The sequence below is a fragment of the Alligator sinensis genome, unplaced genomic scaffold (assembly GCF_000455745.1).
Source record: "Alligator sinensis unplaced genomic scaffold, ASM45574v1 scaffold97_1, whole genome shotgun sequence".
Taxonomy (NCBI): domain Eukaryota; kingdom Metazoa; phylum Chordata; order Crocodylia; family Alligatoridae; genus Alligator; species Alligator sinensis.
The window spans coordinates 2078467-2098777 of record NW_005841921.1 but is presented as its reverse complement, the minus strand read 5'-3'; the positions used below and the strand labels follow the sequence as shown (position 1 = coordinate 2098777).

Sequence of the window (20311 nt, the reverse complement as noted above, 5' to 3'; positions counted from 1 at the left end):
GGGGCCTCGGCCTCCAGCTCCCTGGAGCGGGCGGCCGGCCCTGGGACGCGCCCGAGGGCTGGGACTCGGGTCGGGGGCTGAGGGGGGAGTTTGCATAGCTCTAGCACAGGGGCCGGAGGCGAGCGAGGAGCTCTGCCTGGTTCCTGCCGGCGGATGGAGGTAGCGTGGGGCTTTTCCACTGGTGCTTTCTAGGCAGGTCACTGACTCTCTAGACATCGGGATTAAGCTATAATTCTCACATGCAAAAATATGAGAAAAGGAATTTTATTGATCTACACCTATAAATGAATCCTCCCGTTACGTTCCCTTGTGTGTTTTCCCCCGGGGTCCTTTGCCTTCTTGGATGCTGGGGGCAGTCCTAGGGAAATGCCTGCGCTCTCTCCACCCTCATCTTCACAAGCTGGCTGAAATCCACCCCCTGTGCTGACTGTGTTTTGGTGGCCTGCAGTGTGTAAAGTGCCCCAGGGGCAGCAACATGTTAGCGTAACGGCTCCTTTCCAGGAAAATACCTGCGAGTCCAATGAATACAGTTCAAGGCTTAGGCTTCCGGCCCCAGCAGTTATTCATGTTGATTAAAATAGTTGCTGGTCCTACTCCAAAGCATGTGGAACACTTGGGGTAAGCTAATGGAGCTGATAAATGTACATGAAACGATGGAGTGTTTTGACTATTCCAGATTTGCTTCTGGAGAACATTTCATGGAGAAAAGAAGTGCTGATCTGGAGGCTGGAACTTCTTGTGCAAATACAAAGTGTTTGCTTATAAAGCTTTCAAAACATAGTAATGCTTTATTTTTTTTTGCCTTTTGTTTAAAAAAAATAAAATAAAAAAAATTGCCAGCCTTGCTTGCTTGCTCCCAACCCTTACTTAGGCACATGCCTGTTTACAGACACCTTGGTCTTCAGGGGAATAGTAATGGCAAAATGTACCCCAAGGAGCTTGAGTAGAGATGCATTTGCTCTTGATACTAACGTAAATCTTTGTTAGCACTACTATGAATGTCTTGGGCGCATCTTGCATTCTTGCTATGCCAACGTGATCTTAGAATAGAGTGGAGAAGAATCTCCTGGTATATCACAGGGGTCAAGGTCTATTTGACTTACAGATGATGCTTGACAAGTCTTTACAGAAAATACTATTGAAAAACATAAATGCTTTAAATTGTAACTAGCTGTAATCCAATATACTACTGTGCAGAGACTCTTGCAACCTTCAAGTGGATTCTGGGCCAATTTGCTGGATGACATGATGAATTAAGGCAGGGGGAGGGAAAGGACACCAGTCTGGTGTTAAACTCCAGGACTGAAGAGCAATCTGCTTTCAGTCCTGTTTTTGCTCATTAGAAGCAAGTTTTCTTCCTAACATTGTACGTTGGCAATAAACTTTGACATGTATTCTAAAGAAGCTTGCACTGGAATACAACTGGAAGGGGAATAGTCCTCCCTGATCCAGTATCGGATATCAGCCACACAATGGGTAAATGAAATTTGAAAGCAGTCGTGTGATAAGCAGATGATTGGGAGTGACCAGAGTGGCTGAAGCTCTTCTCTAAATTTCAGCTAAAGCCTTTAGAACTTCTCCACCTTCATATTCTGACTTGTTCCTATGCTGTCATTTGCTTCCTTTTCTCCTTTTTCTTCTGACTCCTTGCTTTGATCAGTCCTAACTTGATGGATAATGGGAACAATCCTCAGGAAATAAGCTCTTTCCAACTTCATGTTTAAAAGATAGAATTTAAGCAATCTATTATGACCACGTACAGTTGTTTTGTTTGTCTGTGTTTTTGAAAGGGTGCAAAGTTTTCAGGTCAGGGACCTGTTAATAACAGCTCATTTTTGAGTATCAAAATATAATGTTTTGTTGGGGTTTATATTTTTTTGGAAGGCCTTAGTTTAAATTTGCTCTTATGTAGCTGATAAAAGACAAAAGGCCAAAAGCCAAGGGAAATAAGAGGCTAACTGTGGATCATTTGTCAGTTCTGCAAGGCTTGCACACCTTTGTGGGTCCCATTCATTGTTCATTTGTTTTTCATCTCCCTTGTTTTGGGTGCAAACAAGGGAGAAGAACATGGGGCAAAAATGAACTTTTAGGGGTCACTCTAGTGAGACAGGCAGTGGCTGGCAGTATGGTTTGGAGAGGGCCTCCCAAATGTAGAGGTCAACCTGGAAAAATGCATGGAAATGTTTGATGGTAAATTGGACTGATGCTAGAACTGTGCATGAAAAAGGAAATGTAAGCAGCGGCTGTGTGAAGTAGAGCTATGTAAGCATGTTGACTTTGAAAACCCAGTTTATACAAAGAAACAAGTGATTTGCTTGTTTTCTCAGCCTTCCCTCCACACTCTCATTTTCATCATAAATACCCTCTTAAAAAGAATATATTACTGTTTTACGCTTGAAGCAGATATGATCACATGAATTCAGTGCTCCTTGGTTCTTGGAGGTCGCCCCTTCCTGTGAGCTTTGCAGGACTTGTGGCAGAAGATCATGGATCATGCGGAGCTGGAGACTGAGGACAAAAACTTCATAAGTGGTCTTAATTTTTAGCAACAGGAATGAAAACGAACAGCTAAATTACTTGCCTACATTCTACACAAACCTTCCATCCTCAGCTTTTATTTCTGAAAATTATTAACTTCAGATAAAGAGTTGTGAAACTGGCTATAGTTATTTTAAACTAATGTCACATTATTAAGTTTCTTTCTGAATAATTATTTTCTCTTCTGACTTTGACATGTTACAAAGTATGTCTTCACTGGAGAGAAGACAACACTGTGCTTGCATTTTATAATCCTCTTGTGGTTTATATTTTTAAAGATTGTTAGTTGAGGTTAAACCTGAAGTTTTAAACTAGGGTCTGCACATGATGGTAAGAAGCGTTTTACATGTTAGATGCTTGGTTTTTTAAAAATGCTTTTTTTTTTTTTGTTTTGTTTTTTTTAATCGTTTAGGTAAATCCTAGTTTCATTGTCTGTGCCTAACTCATTAGGCTAGGAGTGTTGGTCCCTAGGTGGGAGGCTTTACAGGTTCTGGAAAACCCATGGGCTGCAGCAGCCCTGCAGCTGTCACGAGTTGCTGTTTCAGTATCCAGGGAGCCCAGGAGTTAATGCTGCTGCCACTCCTGCCCCCTGCCAGGAGCAATCTTAATTGCCAGATGACCCACCTCAGTGGGTTGGATCCATCTTACTGGCTGTATGTTTGACACCTCTGTGTTAGACAATAGGGCTTTCTAGGCAGCTCATTGACTTAGTTTAATCCCAATGTCTAAAACCATACTTCTCCTATGCAAAAATATGAGAAGATGAAGAATTTTTACTGAGCTACACTTATAAATTGAATGAAATTTAACCTTACAAGAATTATTTCAATCTCTGTAAAGAAATCACTTTCTCCATAATGAAACATCAGTTAACTCTGATCAGGTTCCTTAGTCTTCTAGTTCTTAAAACATCTCTTTTGTTTAAATTAAATCGGACAAAGGACCTTTTCTCGGTTTATGCTGCAAACAGAAAATAGAAGGCAGGAAATACATACACAGTGAAGTTAGCTAATCTCAGACTTATCTGAAGCAGAATAAAATCCACCAAACTAGAACTGGAACAAAAACTGCCCATGCCAAGAATAGTTAATTCAGGGTTTCTGTTTTCCAGCTTAGTGTTTTTAGCAAGGTAGTAATAAATTAGTTTGAGGTAGCGAGAAACAAATCTTAAGTAAATCACATTCTCATAGCCTGTCACCTAAGTCACTTGATAGAGATTCTATCATATTGCATTGCAAAAACAAGTGTAGCACTTGAACAAACATTTTCAAAGCAAAAAGCTGTCTCTTTAAACAGTCTGTTTGCTCCTTGCAGGTTTGACTATCTATATTTGTGCATAATTTACTTGTGTGCAAAAAGTTAATATTAACGCATAAGAAACTTGCAAGTTAACTTTAGGTCACTTTGCTAACTTAATCTTTTGTTAAGTTTTAAGTTAACAAGACCTGACACTTTTTTGAGTGTTATAGCTGTCAATCTGTAACCCCGAAATTAACTCTAGTAATAGGTACAAGCCCTGCCCTGCAGTAACTAGGAGAGATAGCTCAAATACTTTGATTCTTGTGCAATGTGAGGTTTTTTTTTGTTTGTCCTTTTGTACTTGATGGTCAGAATTAGGCTTTATGCTGTCAGTTGTTGGGCTGTGTGCATCCCCTTTTAGGAAGCCTCAGGCCTTGAGCCTTAATGGGTCTTTGAGTGGAATTAACATGAATCTCTGTCTGACTAAGCCATTTTTTGCAGCTCCCACATGCTAACCATGATTAGATCAGCCCAGGCTGATGCTTATGTTCAGAATCTCCAGTTTTCTTTCCTCTTGTTACCAAAAAGTCTTTGTAAAAGCAAAGACTTCTTGTTTTTGTTATGGTTTTTTTCTCTTAGATTTAAAGCATTTTAGAGAACAAACACTTTGTGTGTGTGTTGAGTTCCCCTTATGGCTGACATTCCTTTGGATGTTTTGGCAGGTCTTATTCTTACTCAGATGCTTCCACAGATCTGTTTCTGTGTCTGAACTCCCATCTTCCCCTCTTCAGAGAGGCCTTTTAACTGTCCAGTGTCGTTTTGATCCATGTCTGCAGCCTCTGGTAACCAGCTCTGTGTGACTTTGGGCCTGGAATTAGACAAGGGGTGGGCAAAATGTGGCCTGCTGGCTGGATGCAGCCTGCCAAGCCATTCTTTCCAGCCCATGGGGGCCCCTAAAAAATTTAGAAAATTAATATTAATCTGCCCTGGGCTGCCTGCCATGTGGCCCTTGATGGCTTGCCAAAACTCAGTAAGTGGCCCTCCGCCCAAAATAATTGCCTACCCCTGCATTAGACCTTTGCCTTGGAGTGATTTTAATGATTTCTGGGTCTTGGTTTATCTGTCGGCATTATTATTTTTCTGTTGGTGTTCCAACAGCATTTTCTCAAGTTGAATAGATTCTCCTAATGCAGTTAGTTTACCATTACCTCATTTTACCCCACTAAGCAGGTTGCATACAGTATCTGTAAAACTTATTACACAGAAGCTTAACATCACTCTTAATGTGTGTTTTTGTTTTGTTTTTTGTTTTTCTTCTTTTTGTTACACTGCTGTTGTGCATCTTATGTTTAAAATTCTCAGATCAATCAGTGAGCAAGTTCGTACACTGTTTATCCTTGACAGTATTTTACTGTTTTTGCTTGTATCCCATTTGGAGTCACTTGTTACGTACTGGCTTACCAAGTTTGAAACTGATAGCCTGCACTGAACTCTGCCTTTTAAAGCTAACTCAACACAATTACTATAGCAATGTTCTCAAACCTTCTGCAAACAACTTGTTAGGTTTTGGGCTAAAGATTTCTAGAAAGACTCCTAAATAAGACTTGGTAAGTGATCTACATGTAAAAGAGGCTTGTCTGTGAATTTCTGCTGACTGCTAGCCAAGGTCTGTGTTTGTGCAGTTATCTTACTGTTGACATCTAGCCAGCTAACTCCTTGTGCATCATGTGACCTCAGATATCTTGTGTGTCATGTGAGTTCTTGTGCCTTGCTTTTAATTATAAAGAGAAGCACTTTCTGTGGCACATTCTCTTTAGGCATATAAACAAACTTTTTGAGCCATCCTCCCCCAACAGCTTTGATAAGTGATTTCAAATGAGGCTTTTTTGGAAAACGATGTACAGTATGATAAAAGAAACCTTGAGCTCCTATACACATGCAGGGAGGCTGCTTCGATGCACTGTAATTACTTGATTGATCGAGGCTGCTGGAGTGCGGTAATTACCGCACTCCAGCAGACTCCAGTATCATGTGTATCGGTGTTCCCGTGCTGAAAAATGGCGGTGGGGTGCTTTGAACTAAAGCTCATCGAACAAGCTTGAGTTTTAAGGTGCCCTGCCTCCATTTTTTAATGCAGGGATGCTGACACATGTGATGCTCTGGGCACTTTCAGTTAGCCCCCCCCCAGCTATTTAACTGATTTGGTGCTGAAGTTCCCCCAGTGAGAAGATTTTGAAGAGTTATTTCGTTCATCAAGGAATGTGCATTTAAAATGTAGAAATATAACCTAACATGGATTATCTCCTTTTTGCTGTCTCAGACGGCCAGAGCCGACTTGAGGAGGATTGTAGATTACTCGGCCGTCAGGCGGCTGGTGGATGGAGAGGTGGGACACGGCATATTGGTTGCAAAATAACTTTTACTTTAACTTTACTTACGCCGCTGGTGGCTGCGACGCAGGTGGTAAGGTTGCTTACGTAGTTACAGGTAACGAGTTGCTTGCATAGTTACAGGTAACCGGCGAGTTTGTAGACAGAAACAAGCATGCAGGATGAAGGATACGTCGGGAACAGACGGTGACGGGGAGATGTTGGAGGGTGATCAGTCCGCCAGCTTTTCTCTGCCATGTGGCAAAGTTCTCCGTACTCTACCATGTACTCAGAGCTCTCCGACTTGGGCGGAAGCTGCATGGATTTTTATACATTTAGAGTAGCCAATAACAGACTGCCAGGTGGGAATAGCTAATGAGGCAGAACGTACCAAATTTGAAAGTAACTGCGGTTATTCAGGGCAGTTCTATTGTGACGGGGGCACTCAACTCATTTGGTTATGACATTTGCGACACCAATCTCTGTTCCAAGCTAGCATTAACATGGATCAACAGGTGTAACAAGTCCTGTAGGTGTTTTAGGGGAAAGTGTATAAGAGCAGCTGACGCTTTCAGTTACTTTGTATCTATTGTGAAATCTCAATGGTCTCTTCTCCAGACTTACCTGTTACTGTCTTGTCTTGAAAAGTCTTCCTATACTTCTAGTTACAAGCACTGAAAATAAGAATATGGTGAAATTTGATTATTTAATCTGATAAATTAAATAACCTTTGAAAATGATCTTTGAGGTATGGGGAGCTTTGTTCTGTTCACAGAAATCTCAGTGGTTTAAGCACTGACCTAGTCACAAAACTAGCAAAGCCTTTGATACCCAAGCAAAGATTTCAGACTTTAGTAAAGGATACTTAGGTACATTAATTTAATTGCTTGTACCTGCAGACTTGAAAATAGAACTGTGCTTAATATTCTGTAACTTTTCCAGTGAAAAGGACATGTACTAGAAAATGGAAAAAGTATTGGGTAGATGTAGACAGACAAGGTTCCTTGGGTGAATTTGATATCTTTTATTAGACCAACCCAAATAGTTGGAGAATAGTTATTAAGCAAGCTTTCGGGTTCAAAAACCCTTCGTCAGGCTCAGGAAGCTGCAGCAGTTGGTGTGTGCTCTTCCTGGATGGAATGAAAAGTAAAGAAGCCAGGGGCTGGGCTGGGGAGTCAGTTGCCAGGCAGATTGTAATGTATCAGAAATCCAATGTCTATGTTTAGTCCCTGATCTGTAGTATCCAGGAGGTTGATGATATGGAGCTCATAGGCTCGTCTCTGGGACGTGTTGTGTAAGTTTCCCTTGAGGATCAAGACTGAGAGATTGGAGAGAGAGTGGCCCTCCCATGAGAAATGTGCCCCCACCGGTAATTGGGTATTTCTGTCTTTGATGGATTTCCGGTGTGCATTCATTCTGGTGCACAGTTGTTGTCTGGTGTCTCCTACGTATCTTCCATCAGGGCATTTGGTGCATTGGATGAGGTATATTACATTTCTGGAGGTGCAGCTGTAAGATCCTGGGATGCTGATGGCTCTGCTGTAAGCATTTCAACAGAGAATAAATGGGCACAAAATGCACCTTTACTTGGAAGCATTTGTATGTTCCACAAATGATCCAGAACTTAAAGGGAATGCTTTTCAGATCCCCACGTGAAGGAAAGAAAAGGATGGGGGGCATTGGAAAGCTACTCTGTGCATGCATATGTTTTACATTACTTTCCTTCATGTGTTCTGCTGAAGCCATTTACTTGATAGTTTGCTATTCAAAAACCCACTGATTTGCCTTCCACCCCAAACTGTAATGCTCTTAAATTTTGAGTAAAGTTTGTAGATAATGCATCAGTCTCTTGGATATAGGGGGGAAAAAATCTGAATTTGCATTGCTGGCTCTATTATTTCCCCATAAGTTTTCTTGAATTTTATTTTGCAGCTTGCAACCTACATCTTTATAAAATTTTAGTTGAGTATATAGGGATGAAACCCCATCAGTGGCAATATGTAAATCAGAAAAAATATCTCTAGGTAAATCAAAGATTAGTTGATCACTTCTTTGGAAGTTTATAAGCAAAGCTGGCAGCCTTTCACGGATTCACTGTAGGTGTGAACTCCTTTTTTTGTTTGTTTTTAAATGAAAAATTGTATGCAATATCAATTAATAATTTTATCAGTCTTCCACCTTTTTTTTTTTTTTTTTATTCCCTGTTTATCCATTGGTATAGAGGGGGAAAATTAAAAATAAATATACATTAACATATAGCTTTTAATATCTTCTGCTTTGAGTCCAGCACAGTGGAATGTAACTTCTGTCCTCAAGAACATTTCATTTCTAAATGTTATAACCTAGTTTGGCTTGTGGTAAATGTAAATTTGTTCCTGTATTCCCAAGTGAAAATTCTCTACAATTAACATAAAGTATAATGAAGCTAGTAATTAAATGCTTTTTAACATTTATGCTCCCACTTCTGACTTGTGAGCCTTCTAATCTGAGCAAAAGTCCTGAGTTTGTCTTCTACTCCTGACAATCTATTTGTCTTGTGTTCTTAGCAGATCTGCCACTAAAACTTGACTGGTGTTGACCTAAATATTAACTATGGGCACATACAGGTGTTTGTTTCAATCAGGAGAATTGCTGCTCTCCTGGTAGAAACTGAATGTTAAGTATTTATGCAGTTTCTTCAGGGGAAACCATGCCCCTTCTGGGAGAAAGATCTTCCAGGTTCAAGAGGGGACTGGAATAGTGGGGTAGAGCCCCCTACTAGTATAAGGTAAACCTGGATGGTTGTAGTATCAAACTCAATTGATTTTTAGGTTAAACTGGTGTATTAAACTTATCCCAGATCCCCTCTGGATTCAGATTTAACTTGCAATTCCCAGTCTGAGGAGTGGGCTGGGGGTTTGCCATATTGCTTGCTCTGCTTGGCTCCCAGTCACCAGGAGCTGAGCAGAGAGCAGCTGCTTCTGGCTTCCTGCCTACTCCTCAGGCCGGGGTTCCCAGGGGCTGGGGGGAGTGGAGCAGCCACTGCCCCATGCACCTTCTTTCCTTCCCCCCCCGACTAGGATCACTCCAGTTGCAGACTGGGATCACTGAGGGGTAGCTGAATTGAACACTTGTCCGTGGCCTATGTTTTGTTGTGCTTCTAGTTAGGAATTTGGCCTAGAAGCCAAAATGGGCATGGCATTTTGGGAATAACATGTTGGCTTACAGTTGTATAAGCAGAGAATTAAGCAGCATGTTATGATATTCTGAGACCTGAACTTGAATAAACTTTTTCAGTGGTATGATGCAATATTACAATGCCCTATTGCTAGAAATATGACAGCTTCTCCATCTGTTAGGGTCTTTACTGTGACCTAAGATGAATTGTAACCTACTAAGTGTACACAGTCAACAGTCAAGGCTGAGTCTATTCAATTTTTACATGTTAGTCTAAGCTGTGTAGATTGAACAGACATTCACTTCTGACTGGAAATGCAGCCACAGGCCTACAGTGGCCCAGGCCAGAAGCCGGGGAATGCTAGAGCATGCCTTCCTGCTTGGCTGGAGCAGACAGTTTAGGCCAAGGCTAGCCCACCTACCCTGTGGGGGGGCGGAGTTTGTAGGGGAGATGCAAAGCATTCTACGAGTGAGTTAATTTGAATCTGGAGAGGATCTGGGATAGAAGTTTAACCAATTTAACCTAAATCAGTTGAGTCTGATACTACATCCAGGTTATCTTAAAATGGTTCCAGCCATTTTGATAGTGGTTTATGTGCACTGAACTTCTGTTGTATTACAGATTTGAACTGGTTTTCAATCACTTATACTGGTTTATGTGTTGTTTCTGTATTTTAAGTGAACTTGTTTAAGTACACTAGGGCTAAGGACGGAGATCAAAGTACCAGAGATCTAATGGTGCTGGTACTGTTTCCCCCCTTCTACTCCCCAACCCCCACCTCTAAGGCTGTGTGTGATGTGAGCGCAGCTTCCAGGGGCTGGATGGAGGTGGGGAGAAGTAGGGGCTGTGTGTAAGAAGCTTCCTGCTCCCTGACCCCAGCACAGCTCCCCTCCTATTGGAAGCTGTGATTGTACCACAGCTGGGGGGCTGGAAGACACTGTGGTAGTGCTGGTGCTCCCAGCTGTGTGGCTGCACTGGGGTGAAGAGAAGGCCCTTGAAAAAAGCTGCCAGCCCTTGGAATAAACATAAAAATATATGAACTCTGAAGCAGACTTGTTTTAATTCTTTCAACTCCTTTTCCCTTTAAAGAATACACTGGAAGAACATACTCCTTAACACTCTTGGGTCATCAGTTGATGTCTTTTACTGCTAAAATAACTTTCAGAGATCTCCCAGGAGTTTGGTTTTAAGCAAGGCATGTGCCTTAAGATTTTCACAGAAAACAGCTGTGGGAAAAGAATGTTTTTTCTATTTCTACAGTTTAGCATCTGATTGCTGGGAATGTTCTGCTGCTGATAAATCAGTATAGAATAAAATGTTGTTTAAACAAAAAATTATTTAACGTGTTATTTGCCCACTACTGGGGAAATCTGAGCACTTTATTCAGCCCACTTGTTTTCTTTGCTGACTTGGGCAGCATTTTATAAGGATAATGCTTAAATTGAAAGAGTATTCTAGTGAGTTCATGTGATAATTCTGCTATAAATTAACACGCCCAACAATTCAGCTGGAAAGTGCAGCACCATGGATACTTTTCCCATTTCACACCTCTCTCCTTGGATCTTCTCCATAAGCACAGTGCCAAAAGACACACTTTCACTTGCATGTAACTGAAGTTTGGCTCTGCCTGTTTCCTACCAGCTGTTTATCCTTCTATAACTTGTTTTCCTGCTCTTCATAGAAACATTCATTCTGAGACAGATTTAAGGAGCCCCCAGGCCAGTTATGCCAATCTGTTGCAGTAAGGCTTTGTGTGACTGCTTTTGTTTATGTAAGACAGACTTTCAAGTTGTCCTCAGTTGACTGCATAGGGTACCCTGTGAGACTAGTGGGGGAAAGGGGTGGTATCTGAAACCATGCTGTAAAGTGGGAGAGATTAAACATGATTAATTCTGGGTATTATATTAGAGGCCCGGGGGGGGGGGGGGGTGTTATGTGGAAAGATGTTGGAGGTGTGATATATAAAAATTGCATAAGTTGGGGTACTAAACTGATCACATAAATACTGACCTTTTCTCCTTGGATAAAATGTTGCTTTGAATGGCAAAGTCCTAAGTCTCCATGGCATGCTTTAAAAAGAAAAACACTTAGCGTGTTACTGTTTTGTTATTGAAGTGTGGACAGACCAATCAAATGTGATCTGACAAACACATATGAGGGTGGAAATAGATGTTACCTGATGTCCCATTTGTGCCACCATAACATTCTTTATGGTGGCACAAATTGTGAGCCACCAGTAGACATTACTACCCTTTGTTGCACCACATCAAAGAAGATCAGTGTTGTGACAAAAAGTAGCTCTAGATGCTGCTGCTTTATTGTGACAGATGCTCGTTACCTCTGGCAGGAGAGTACTGACAGCCTGAGATACCTGCACACTAGCCACTGGCAGGGGCTCTGGGAGCTTAAAGGCCCCTGAAGCAGCTGCCTGCTTTCTGTGCTTAGAGGGGCACCTGGGGAATCTTGGGGTGCCTCTCGATAAGCAAGAAAGCCCTACTTTCATGCTCAGTCAGCCCAAATCCCCTCAGTTGGGGGAGGGAGGGGCAGGTCTGGCTGAGTGGAGAACGTAGGGAATTCGCATTACCATAGCATTGCTTCTTGTCCCATAACATCAAGGCTCATCCACTAAACTCGGTGACAGCTATTTCTATCTAGCCTGACCAAAAGACAACTGTTTCCTGTCCGTACTTCTTCCGTTGTATAATTGTATGAAATTATGCTACATATAGTAGTAAACTTCTGAATTGTAAGTTCTTCAAGGTTGAGATTTTTTTTTTTTGAGTTTATACTCTTATTTATACATCTGTGCAGTTCTGTAAAATCTACAAACAAGTTACAAAATTGGCTACAAAAAGTAACACTGCAGAGAAACCCTATGTTATTGTAGTGCTTGCACCAGTTTTGTAGCACTGTGGGGGGGGTTATGTTTATTGTACCCTCAACTTCTATAATGTAACAAAAGTATTGCCTGTTCATGGCCTTAGCTGAAGCTGAGACCTAATCTGGCCTATATAGTATTAGAAAATGGCATTAGGAGATAATGGAAATACATTTTTGCAGTCTGATCGTTTATAGCAGGTTTTACTGTAAGGTGCTACAGGATCTAATTCAGTGGTTCCCAAACTGTGGGGATTGCAACCCCAAATGGGGAAGGACTGGTCTTATTTCTGGCACTTAAGCTGTATTTAACCAGATACTCCCACTATCGAATGTAATAATATCAAAATGAGTTCAGTCTGAGAGCACATTGTAGGCTAACTTTAATTTTTGTCGTAACTTCAGAGGAATTTTCCAGTCAAAGGACCTTCTAGCTTGCTGTCATCTTTCTTTGTAAGAAGTGGCTAAAATTGTAGCAGAACTTGAGGAATTCCATTTGCTATTTGCTGCTGTACTGGAAGTTTTTGATGCGTGCTTGACTTCAATTTGGAATTCGGTGTTTCTGTCACTTAATTTGTAGAATGAATGAATAAGAAATGGTATTCCAGTGAAATAGTTTGACAGCACAGATGCATATTGAGTTGCTATAGATCCTGTTAGTCATGACATCCGTGTTTAAACAGTTCCAAAATCTGGATGTAAAGGAAAGTGCATAGATCATTAAAATACAACCTGTTTAACCAGTATATAAAAGAATAAAAAAACAAACAAACTCCTGAAATAAAATAAGTTTGCAGATATTGGTAAAAACTGAAGGATTTGTATATTGATTAGAGTTGCAATACTCTGTAGGAAAAGCTTTTTTTTTTTTTTTTTTTTTTTTCCCCCCCCCCCCCCCCCCCCCCCAACCAAAACCTTGCAGATGACTCCTTTTGGGGGACACATTCTCTTGAAAAGTCTTTGAGAGAAACTGCTTCTGATTGCCATAGCCTAAGACATCCTGTCCCAATTTGGTTGTCAAGATAATTCATAAATGCCTATGGGGAATATTTTTGAAGTTGGGAGTTTCTGAAAATGCAAATGGTCACTTGTGACCAGTACTTTAAGCTTGTGTAATGCCCTCCTTCCATTTACTTATCATTATCAAGTATCTTGGTTGACGTGGAAACACAATTACATTTGTACAGAATACAAAGGTGAAAGTACCGTGGGGAACAGTGTGTGTGTGTGTGTGTATATTCATAGTGAACAGGGTTTTTAACTGTCTGATTTTTAATATATTTCTTCTTTTCATACGTTTCTTATAGTCCCAGGGGATTTGGGTAACCAATTGGAAGCAAAACTTGACAAACCCACAGTGGTACACTACCTCTGCTCCAAGAAGACAGAAAGTTACTTTACTCTCTGGCTGAATTTAGAATTGCTGCTGCCTGTCATCATTGACTGCTGGATCGACAATATCAGGTAGGATCAGAGCCCTGTAAAACAAAATACTAGGTCAGTGTATAGCATGAAACTGAGGAAGATAACTTTTTCCACTACCAGGCCTATTTTATTCTCAGTTACTTGGCATGTATTTTTTGTGATATTTCTTGAAGAAGAGGCCTAGATTCCACCATAGAAATACAAAATCTGCTTCATGACCAAATAACTTCAATTCAAAAGTTGTACAAACTTCTTGGCAAATCAAAGCCAATGTACAAATATTAATGTCTGTATTGTAGTACTGTATATGCCTGCCATGTATGTGCTGAGCTTGTTGCATGGAGAGGTGTGTGTATCTGGCTAAGTCATAAACCTTAACAGCATTAAAGACTGTTCCCTTTCTAGGCAACCTACCTAACCAAGTAGGTTTTTGTTCCATTGCAGATTTTTATCCAATTCAGCACCTTACTTGTGCACAAGGACTGACCTGAGAGACGGGCAAGCTATATTCTCTCAGGTCAGTTGTTGTGCACAAGTAAGGTGCGGAATTGGATAAAAATCTGTAACGGAACAAAAACCTACTTGGTTAGGTAGGTTGCCTAGAAAAGGATCAAACTTTAACAGCATTAAAGGCTATGATTTACCCAATTTGTCTGTTTCTACACTAATAAAATTTAACCTGCTCTAAAATTTTACTGTGTACTTCATACCAGTTGGGTGTTAGTTCTTCGCAATCTTGCTCTTTAACGCAGTTGAAAGCTGCTCTAAATTATGAACTTTGGACCACCTGAGGGAGGTGAATTTTATGAAGGTTTTTCCACAAGTAAAATGCTAAAAATTTAGGAATTGTTAAAACCCCTCACCTGTCTCAATGTGCTAGGTATAGATGGGCCTTATAGCCAAGACTCCAAATACTTATGAACACATTAGTTTGTGTCAGCATCTGACTGCATTTGGAAACAGATAAGGAAATACTATGTTCTTTTGAATATCATCCGTCTTGTAACAGTTAATGCCACCAACTAACAGGTAAAACAAACAAACAAAAATAAACCACAGTAGTCACAGGTAGTGTGCAGTGTCATACTCCAGTATAGGGATGTTTCCCTTCATAATAGTTTCACTGGACAACTCTGGATTCTGCTGTATACCCCCAAAACCCCTATTCCATTCCCTTGGCCCCAGCCGAGGTAGGCTTGATGGCCTCGCTCAATTTAAGATAGTTTAACTCCAATCATTTCCCCTTTGAATGTAATATAGATAGAGCTTTTGAAGCTATGAATTGTAATTAATTCCTCTGGATTAAAAATAGCCTCCACTGCAGTTTAACTGTAGGGACCAACTCAAATTACAATTTCAGGATTTTCATGGAAACTTCAAAACAAAGAACAGCTTCTTTGTTGATCAGTGGCAAGGGGCAGGGCTGCCAGGGCCTCTTAGACAATCAGTGGTGGGGGGAGAGGGGGATTGCCAGGAAAAAACAGTGAAAATGGTGCTAGGTGCCTGGAGCAGCCCATGACTCTTCCTTCACCTTGGCATGCTTTAAGTAGATCCCTGCTTATCTCTTCTTTTAATTGATGGATCCAATATGTGGGGAACATTCACTGTAGCCTTAACAAATGTATTAAGTTCCTCAGAGGGGGGAAAAAAAATAAGTGGTCTAATGTAGAGATGCCCAGAAGACATGTCTTCAAAGTAGTTTTTTGTTTCTTTACTACACTGTGCATGACTTTGTGGTGGGAGAAACCTCCCTAAGGTTCGTTGTCTAGCTGTAATTTGATTGACAGACAACGCGGGTAAAGAAAGACAGCTGTTTATTTGCTCGAGCAAAGACCATAAAGCCAGCAAAAGGCAAAATGGCCCCCCCCTAAGGGTGAGGTGATCTTTTATACTTATTATAACAAGGCAAGACTTCATGGTTAACAAAAAAAAGCAATACTTGGGCGGTGCTTTTCAAATCTTTGTAACAGCATATTTCTATTAAGCTGAACTAGCACTTTTTTAAAAGCTAAAAGTTAAGTAACAGTAACATTATAATATGTTAGCAAAACCTTACACAGTAGTAGATACTTCTCAAGGACACAACCAGTGCACCCAGAACAATGGTTTCCCTGTCTTATCTTACTTCTTGCTGTAGCTGATTTTTCAGCACACAGACACAGAGATACTTGCTGCTTTTAACTCAGAAAATGCTTAATACAGTTAAAATGATTATTTGACACAAGCAAAGGCTTAGCTATCAATCTGCCTTGTGGTCAGCTGCATTGCTAGGCCACAGGTCATGCCTTGTATTCAGCTGTAAAGCTAATACTTCCTAATAATCTAAATTATTGTAAACCTAACAGTATGCTTATCAGAAAACTGTTCTATTTCAGGGTAATAACAAACCTGCGCACTACAACTTCCTGTGATTAGAGACATGACAAAGAACTTGCATTTGAGAACTCGTCTAACTTCGGACCAACTACCTAGTTGGTCCAATAAAAGAGATCACCCTAAGAAATTGGAATTAATTCTGCTCTTACTTGACTGTTCCTAACTCTGTCTTCACATGCCTATTGTTGATTTCAGGTGCGTTTTAAACCAGGGGTGGGCAAAATTATAGCCTGCAGGCCAGATCCGGCCCACCGACTGATTTTTGTACCCGGTGCGTTGGTGGGCACCCACCAATTGGTTGTATTCAGCCAGCTGCCCCATAGGGTCAAGCCCACCTGCTCCTGCCTGGGGCAGCCAGCACCAGATTCCTGCCCCTCCCTCTCACCCTGCCAGACTGCATTGTCCCAACCCTGGCCAGTGCGCACAACTTTCCAGTGGGGATGCTGCCCAGATACTGTTCAACAACCCCCCCCACCCCCCGCCTCCAGCAGCTTCCTCCTGCCTCTGCTGCATTGCTCTGGGCAGCAGGTAAGAAGCATGGGGAAGCTGTGAAAACATGCTGGGTGGCAAATGTTCAGCCAGGCAGGGAAGCTGCAGCTGGGTGACTTCTGCCCAGTGCGTGGCACTCCAGTTCCAACTCCCAGCTGTCTTCCATCCACTCTGCCTGCTCGACATGATGAGCAGCCACGTGAGGGTGGCCAAGTGGGTGGAAGGCAGCCTGGCGCTGGAGTCCCATGTGCTGTAGGAGGAGCCACCTGACTGCAGCTTACCCCTGGCGTGGTTGGGTGTCTGCAGGCCAGTATGAATCCCCACAGATTACCTGCTGCCTGGAGCAGCATAGGAGTCATCAGTGGAGGCAGGGGAAGCTAAGCAGTACTTGGTGGTTGCAGCTGTGCTGGCAGCGGCCTCATCAGGAAACTCTGTATGCTGGCTGGGGCTGGGGTGATGCTGTCTGGAGGACATAGGATGGGGGTGGGTGCAGATGGGAGCAGGTGGGATTCAGCCCCATGTGGGCAGCTGCATGCAGAAATGCACCAGCATCCTGCCTGGGTGAGCTCTACTGCATGTGCACCTGTCTTCCTCCTCCATCCCTGGTCAGCTCCTGGGACCTAGCACAGCCCCCCACTCCCCTTACACAACATACAAGAGTAAGACTTTATTCAATAGTCTCAATACACCCCTCCCAAAAAAAAAAAAAAAAAAATTCATCATAATTTTTTTTTTTTTTTGAAATACAAAGAATCAACATTTAAAATTTAACCATATATTATACTAAAAATTAGATGATTTATTTAAAATGATATCTTCTGAAAGATGTGTGAAATTTAAGTGGCCCTCCAGCTGAAGTAATTTCCCATGCCTGGTTTAAATGCACCCAGCTGGCTCGGCTTGGGGTATAGGTGAGAACTTGGCTGCTGTTTTTTCTTCAGGTTAGTAATCTTGGTCTTTGCTTTTGGAAGGAGGGAAAGTACTGCTTAGAGAGAGAACTGTTAACTTCCTGTGTGTGTGTGTGTGTTTGTTTTTTTTTTTTTTTCCTTGGTGCCTGGATTTAAAATAATCTGAAGGGGGCTGGAGTAATGTATTGAGCATTCTGTCCTATTAACTGCTCAAGTTTTTAAAACATGGGCATCTTGAAAGTCAGGGTAGGCATGGGGGGTGGGGTGTGGGTGTCCATTCCCCAGAGGTTTCAGGGCTGAAATAATTGCAGTATTACAAAAAAGCCAAGCGTAGTAGCTGATCATCTAACATTTAAAGAGTACAAGGTGTCTTATTATGTCTCTGTCTCTAAGTGTGGTGGAGGGTAACAAGAGTAACAATTGTGGCTGTAGCAAATTACACTGGTAAAAGCTGTTCTGGTAAAACTGTTAAGTTTTCAGGATCCTGTAGTGATACAAGTTAGTGAAATCACCCTGACTTGAACTTTGCTTCATTCAGGGTCAAAATTGGGGTGGTTTTGATGCATGTCTATCCCTACAGAATCAAGTAGTCATAAGTTACTCTGTGTAACACCTAATGTATGCTTCTGAGCTGCCGCTGTTCTACTTCCATTTTTAAAGAAGCTAAAATGTAAGTTTATCCTGGGTCCCAGTCTGGATTTGTGCTAACACCTATGCTTAATAAACCCATCCGTAACTTGGTACTTAATCATTTGACCTCAAAATTGAAAGACAGTTGTTCATGTGTGCATGTATATCACTCTGCGTGACATTGGTTACTGAAACTGCTGAGTCATAACCATGCTAATACTATTATAAGAAATGGGGGAGGGGGTCTGTTGTCTTTTGAAGCATAAAATGGTCTAAAAATCTTTTAACTCCTCATGCCTCTTTTTCTTCAAAATTTTTTTTATTGTCTATAAACTTTTGAAAGGTTTACAGGTGGTTATTGCTTCAAGTCATGGGTCCTGTGCTTGTATGAAAATATTAGCAAATTTTGTGTGAGTGCAAAAAATAGTACACGGAACTTTTTGATTCTTTTCAAATCTGGTTAAAATATTAACTTTGATCTTACCTTACATAATGGCTTTTTAAAACATTAAGGTATCGCATATAAAATACAGACTTTTATTTTCAGACCTGAAGGTTTAAAAAAAAAAAAGTGTGTGTACAGTCTCTGTATTTATAAAGTCCTTGTGCAACTTTAAAGTTTAACTTTGGATATACACATGATAGAAGCAAACTCTAAACAGCAATTGGAAGTGTAATTCATAATTTTTTTAGCATAGTGTAAGCTATTGGGGCTTTGCAAAATGGCACTTTACCATTTTGACTTGAGTTTCGAGGTTTCGATGGAACAGTGTTTCATTTCAAATTTCATTTCTATTTGAAACTGTTCCATTTTGTCCAACCAGTAACGCTGTTTCATCGCTTCACCCATACGCTAATGGGGAAACTCGAAACGGCCTCCAATCTGGCAGGCAGATTGGGAGCCTGCAACCCTGGGAGGCCTGTGGGGGCTGTGTCAATCTACCTGGCGTTGCGGGCCCCCAATCTGCCTGCCAGATGAAGGAGGGAAGCTGGGTGCTGCCACCTGGAACCAGGGAGCTAGGGAAGGGAGCGGGAGCTGAACCTGATCACTCAGTTCCCTTCCCCAGTGCTAGGATCAGGCTGGGGAAGGCCAGCTGGGCTGAGTTGCCTTCCCCAGCCTGATTTTTTGTAGGGCTGGGGAGGGGAACTGAGCCTGGGCTAAGTTCCCTTCCCCTGTGCTGTGATTGGCTTCCTGCAGCCCGGCTGCGGGAGGCAGGGAGAGCCAGGGCTCCAATCCCCACCCGGCTGAGCCACATGGGGCTACAGAGCTGCTGGGAGTACAGCCCTGGTTCTCCCCCGTCTCCCACCACCTGCCTGCTGGCTGCTTTGAAACATTTTAACTAGGCTCATTTTGTTTCGAGGCTGTTTTGAAGCACTTCATTTCAATTCTATTTTGCTGTTTCCAGTTTGAAATGAGTTGAAACTGTTGAATCAAAACAGCCGGTGAAATTTCATACAGCCCTATAAGCTATGCGTAGGGCAAAGATCACAAATGCAGTTCATGAAATCGCTCAGCTGCAAATAGAAAATGTTTTCTACAAGTTGGAAAATCAGACTGAATGATGTATCATGAAAGATGGCTGGCTGGCTTGCTTGCTTGCTTGATACGTTTTATTTATATGGTGGCACAAATCTTTTGTAGTTGATAGCTTTTTTGGGCAAAGGCTTTTCATATTGATTCTCTAAGACAACCATAGAACCATACAAACAGTATTCTTAAACGCAATCTGTATTATAAATGGGTTTCCCAGCTTTGGTATGTGTGGTGTAAATATAGTCTTGAGTGGCTTATTTATAACTTTGTTTGTTACTTTTCTGCTGAACGACCAGCCAAATGTCCTATTAAGTAAAGCAACCTGAGAGAAGCAAGCATGTACTCACCGTATTTCCTGTTTTGTGGACCAATAGAGAAATACAGTTGGAATATGTTTGCATTGCCTTAGCGATTTGGTTTTGCAGTTGTTTCCCCTCAGTCGTTGTTTCCTTTTCACTTTTTTTTCCTTAAGTTATCACGTTTTATCTGGGACTTGACAAAATATTTGGTTAACAATTTTCAGGTATCAATCAATTTTTTTAGAGCTGATGCTGTGGGGTAAAAAGTCTGGATTCCAGAGCTGTTGATCTGGTGAAAAGACATTCACAGTTCCATGAGTCTCAAGTGGATTTGAATGGTACCTACCAAATACTTAATATCTCTGTGTACATTTCCATAGATGTCTTTTTTGTTTGTTTGTTTGTTTGTTTTATTGGTTACAGCAATTCCAAATACTTTCAGCTGGAAAGGTATTCTTAAACCCCACTTC

At 41.5% G+C, this 20311-nt stretch overlaps 1 protein-coding gene across 1 annotated transcript in view; it reads left to right on the top strand.

Annotated features, from left to right (window-relative positions):
• Positions 1-20311, top strand: part of PLA2G15 (phospholipase A2 group XV) — a 40030-nt gene that overhangs the window by 2859 nt on the left and 16860 nt on the right. Inside the window, exons 2-3 of the mRNA XM_025198438.1 lie at positions 6098-6163; positions 13469-13644. Of these exons, the coding sequence (XP_025054223.1) occupies positions 6098-6163; positions 13469-13644 (242 nt within the window). The remainder of the gene's footprint in view (positions 1-6097; positions 6164-13468; positions 13645-20311) is intronic.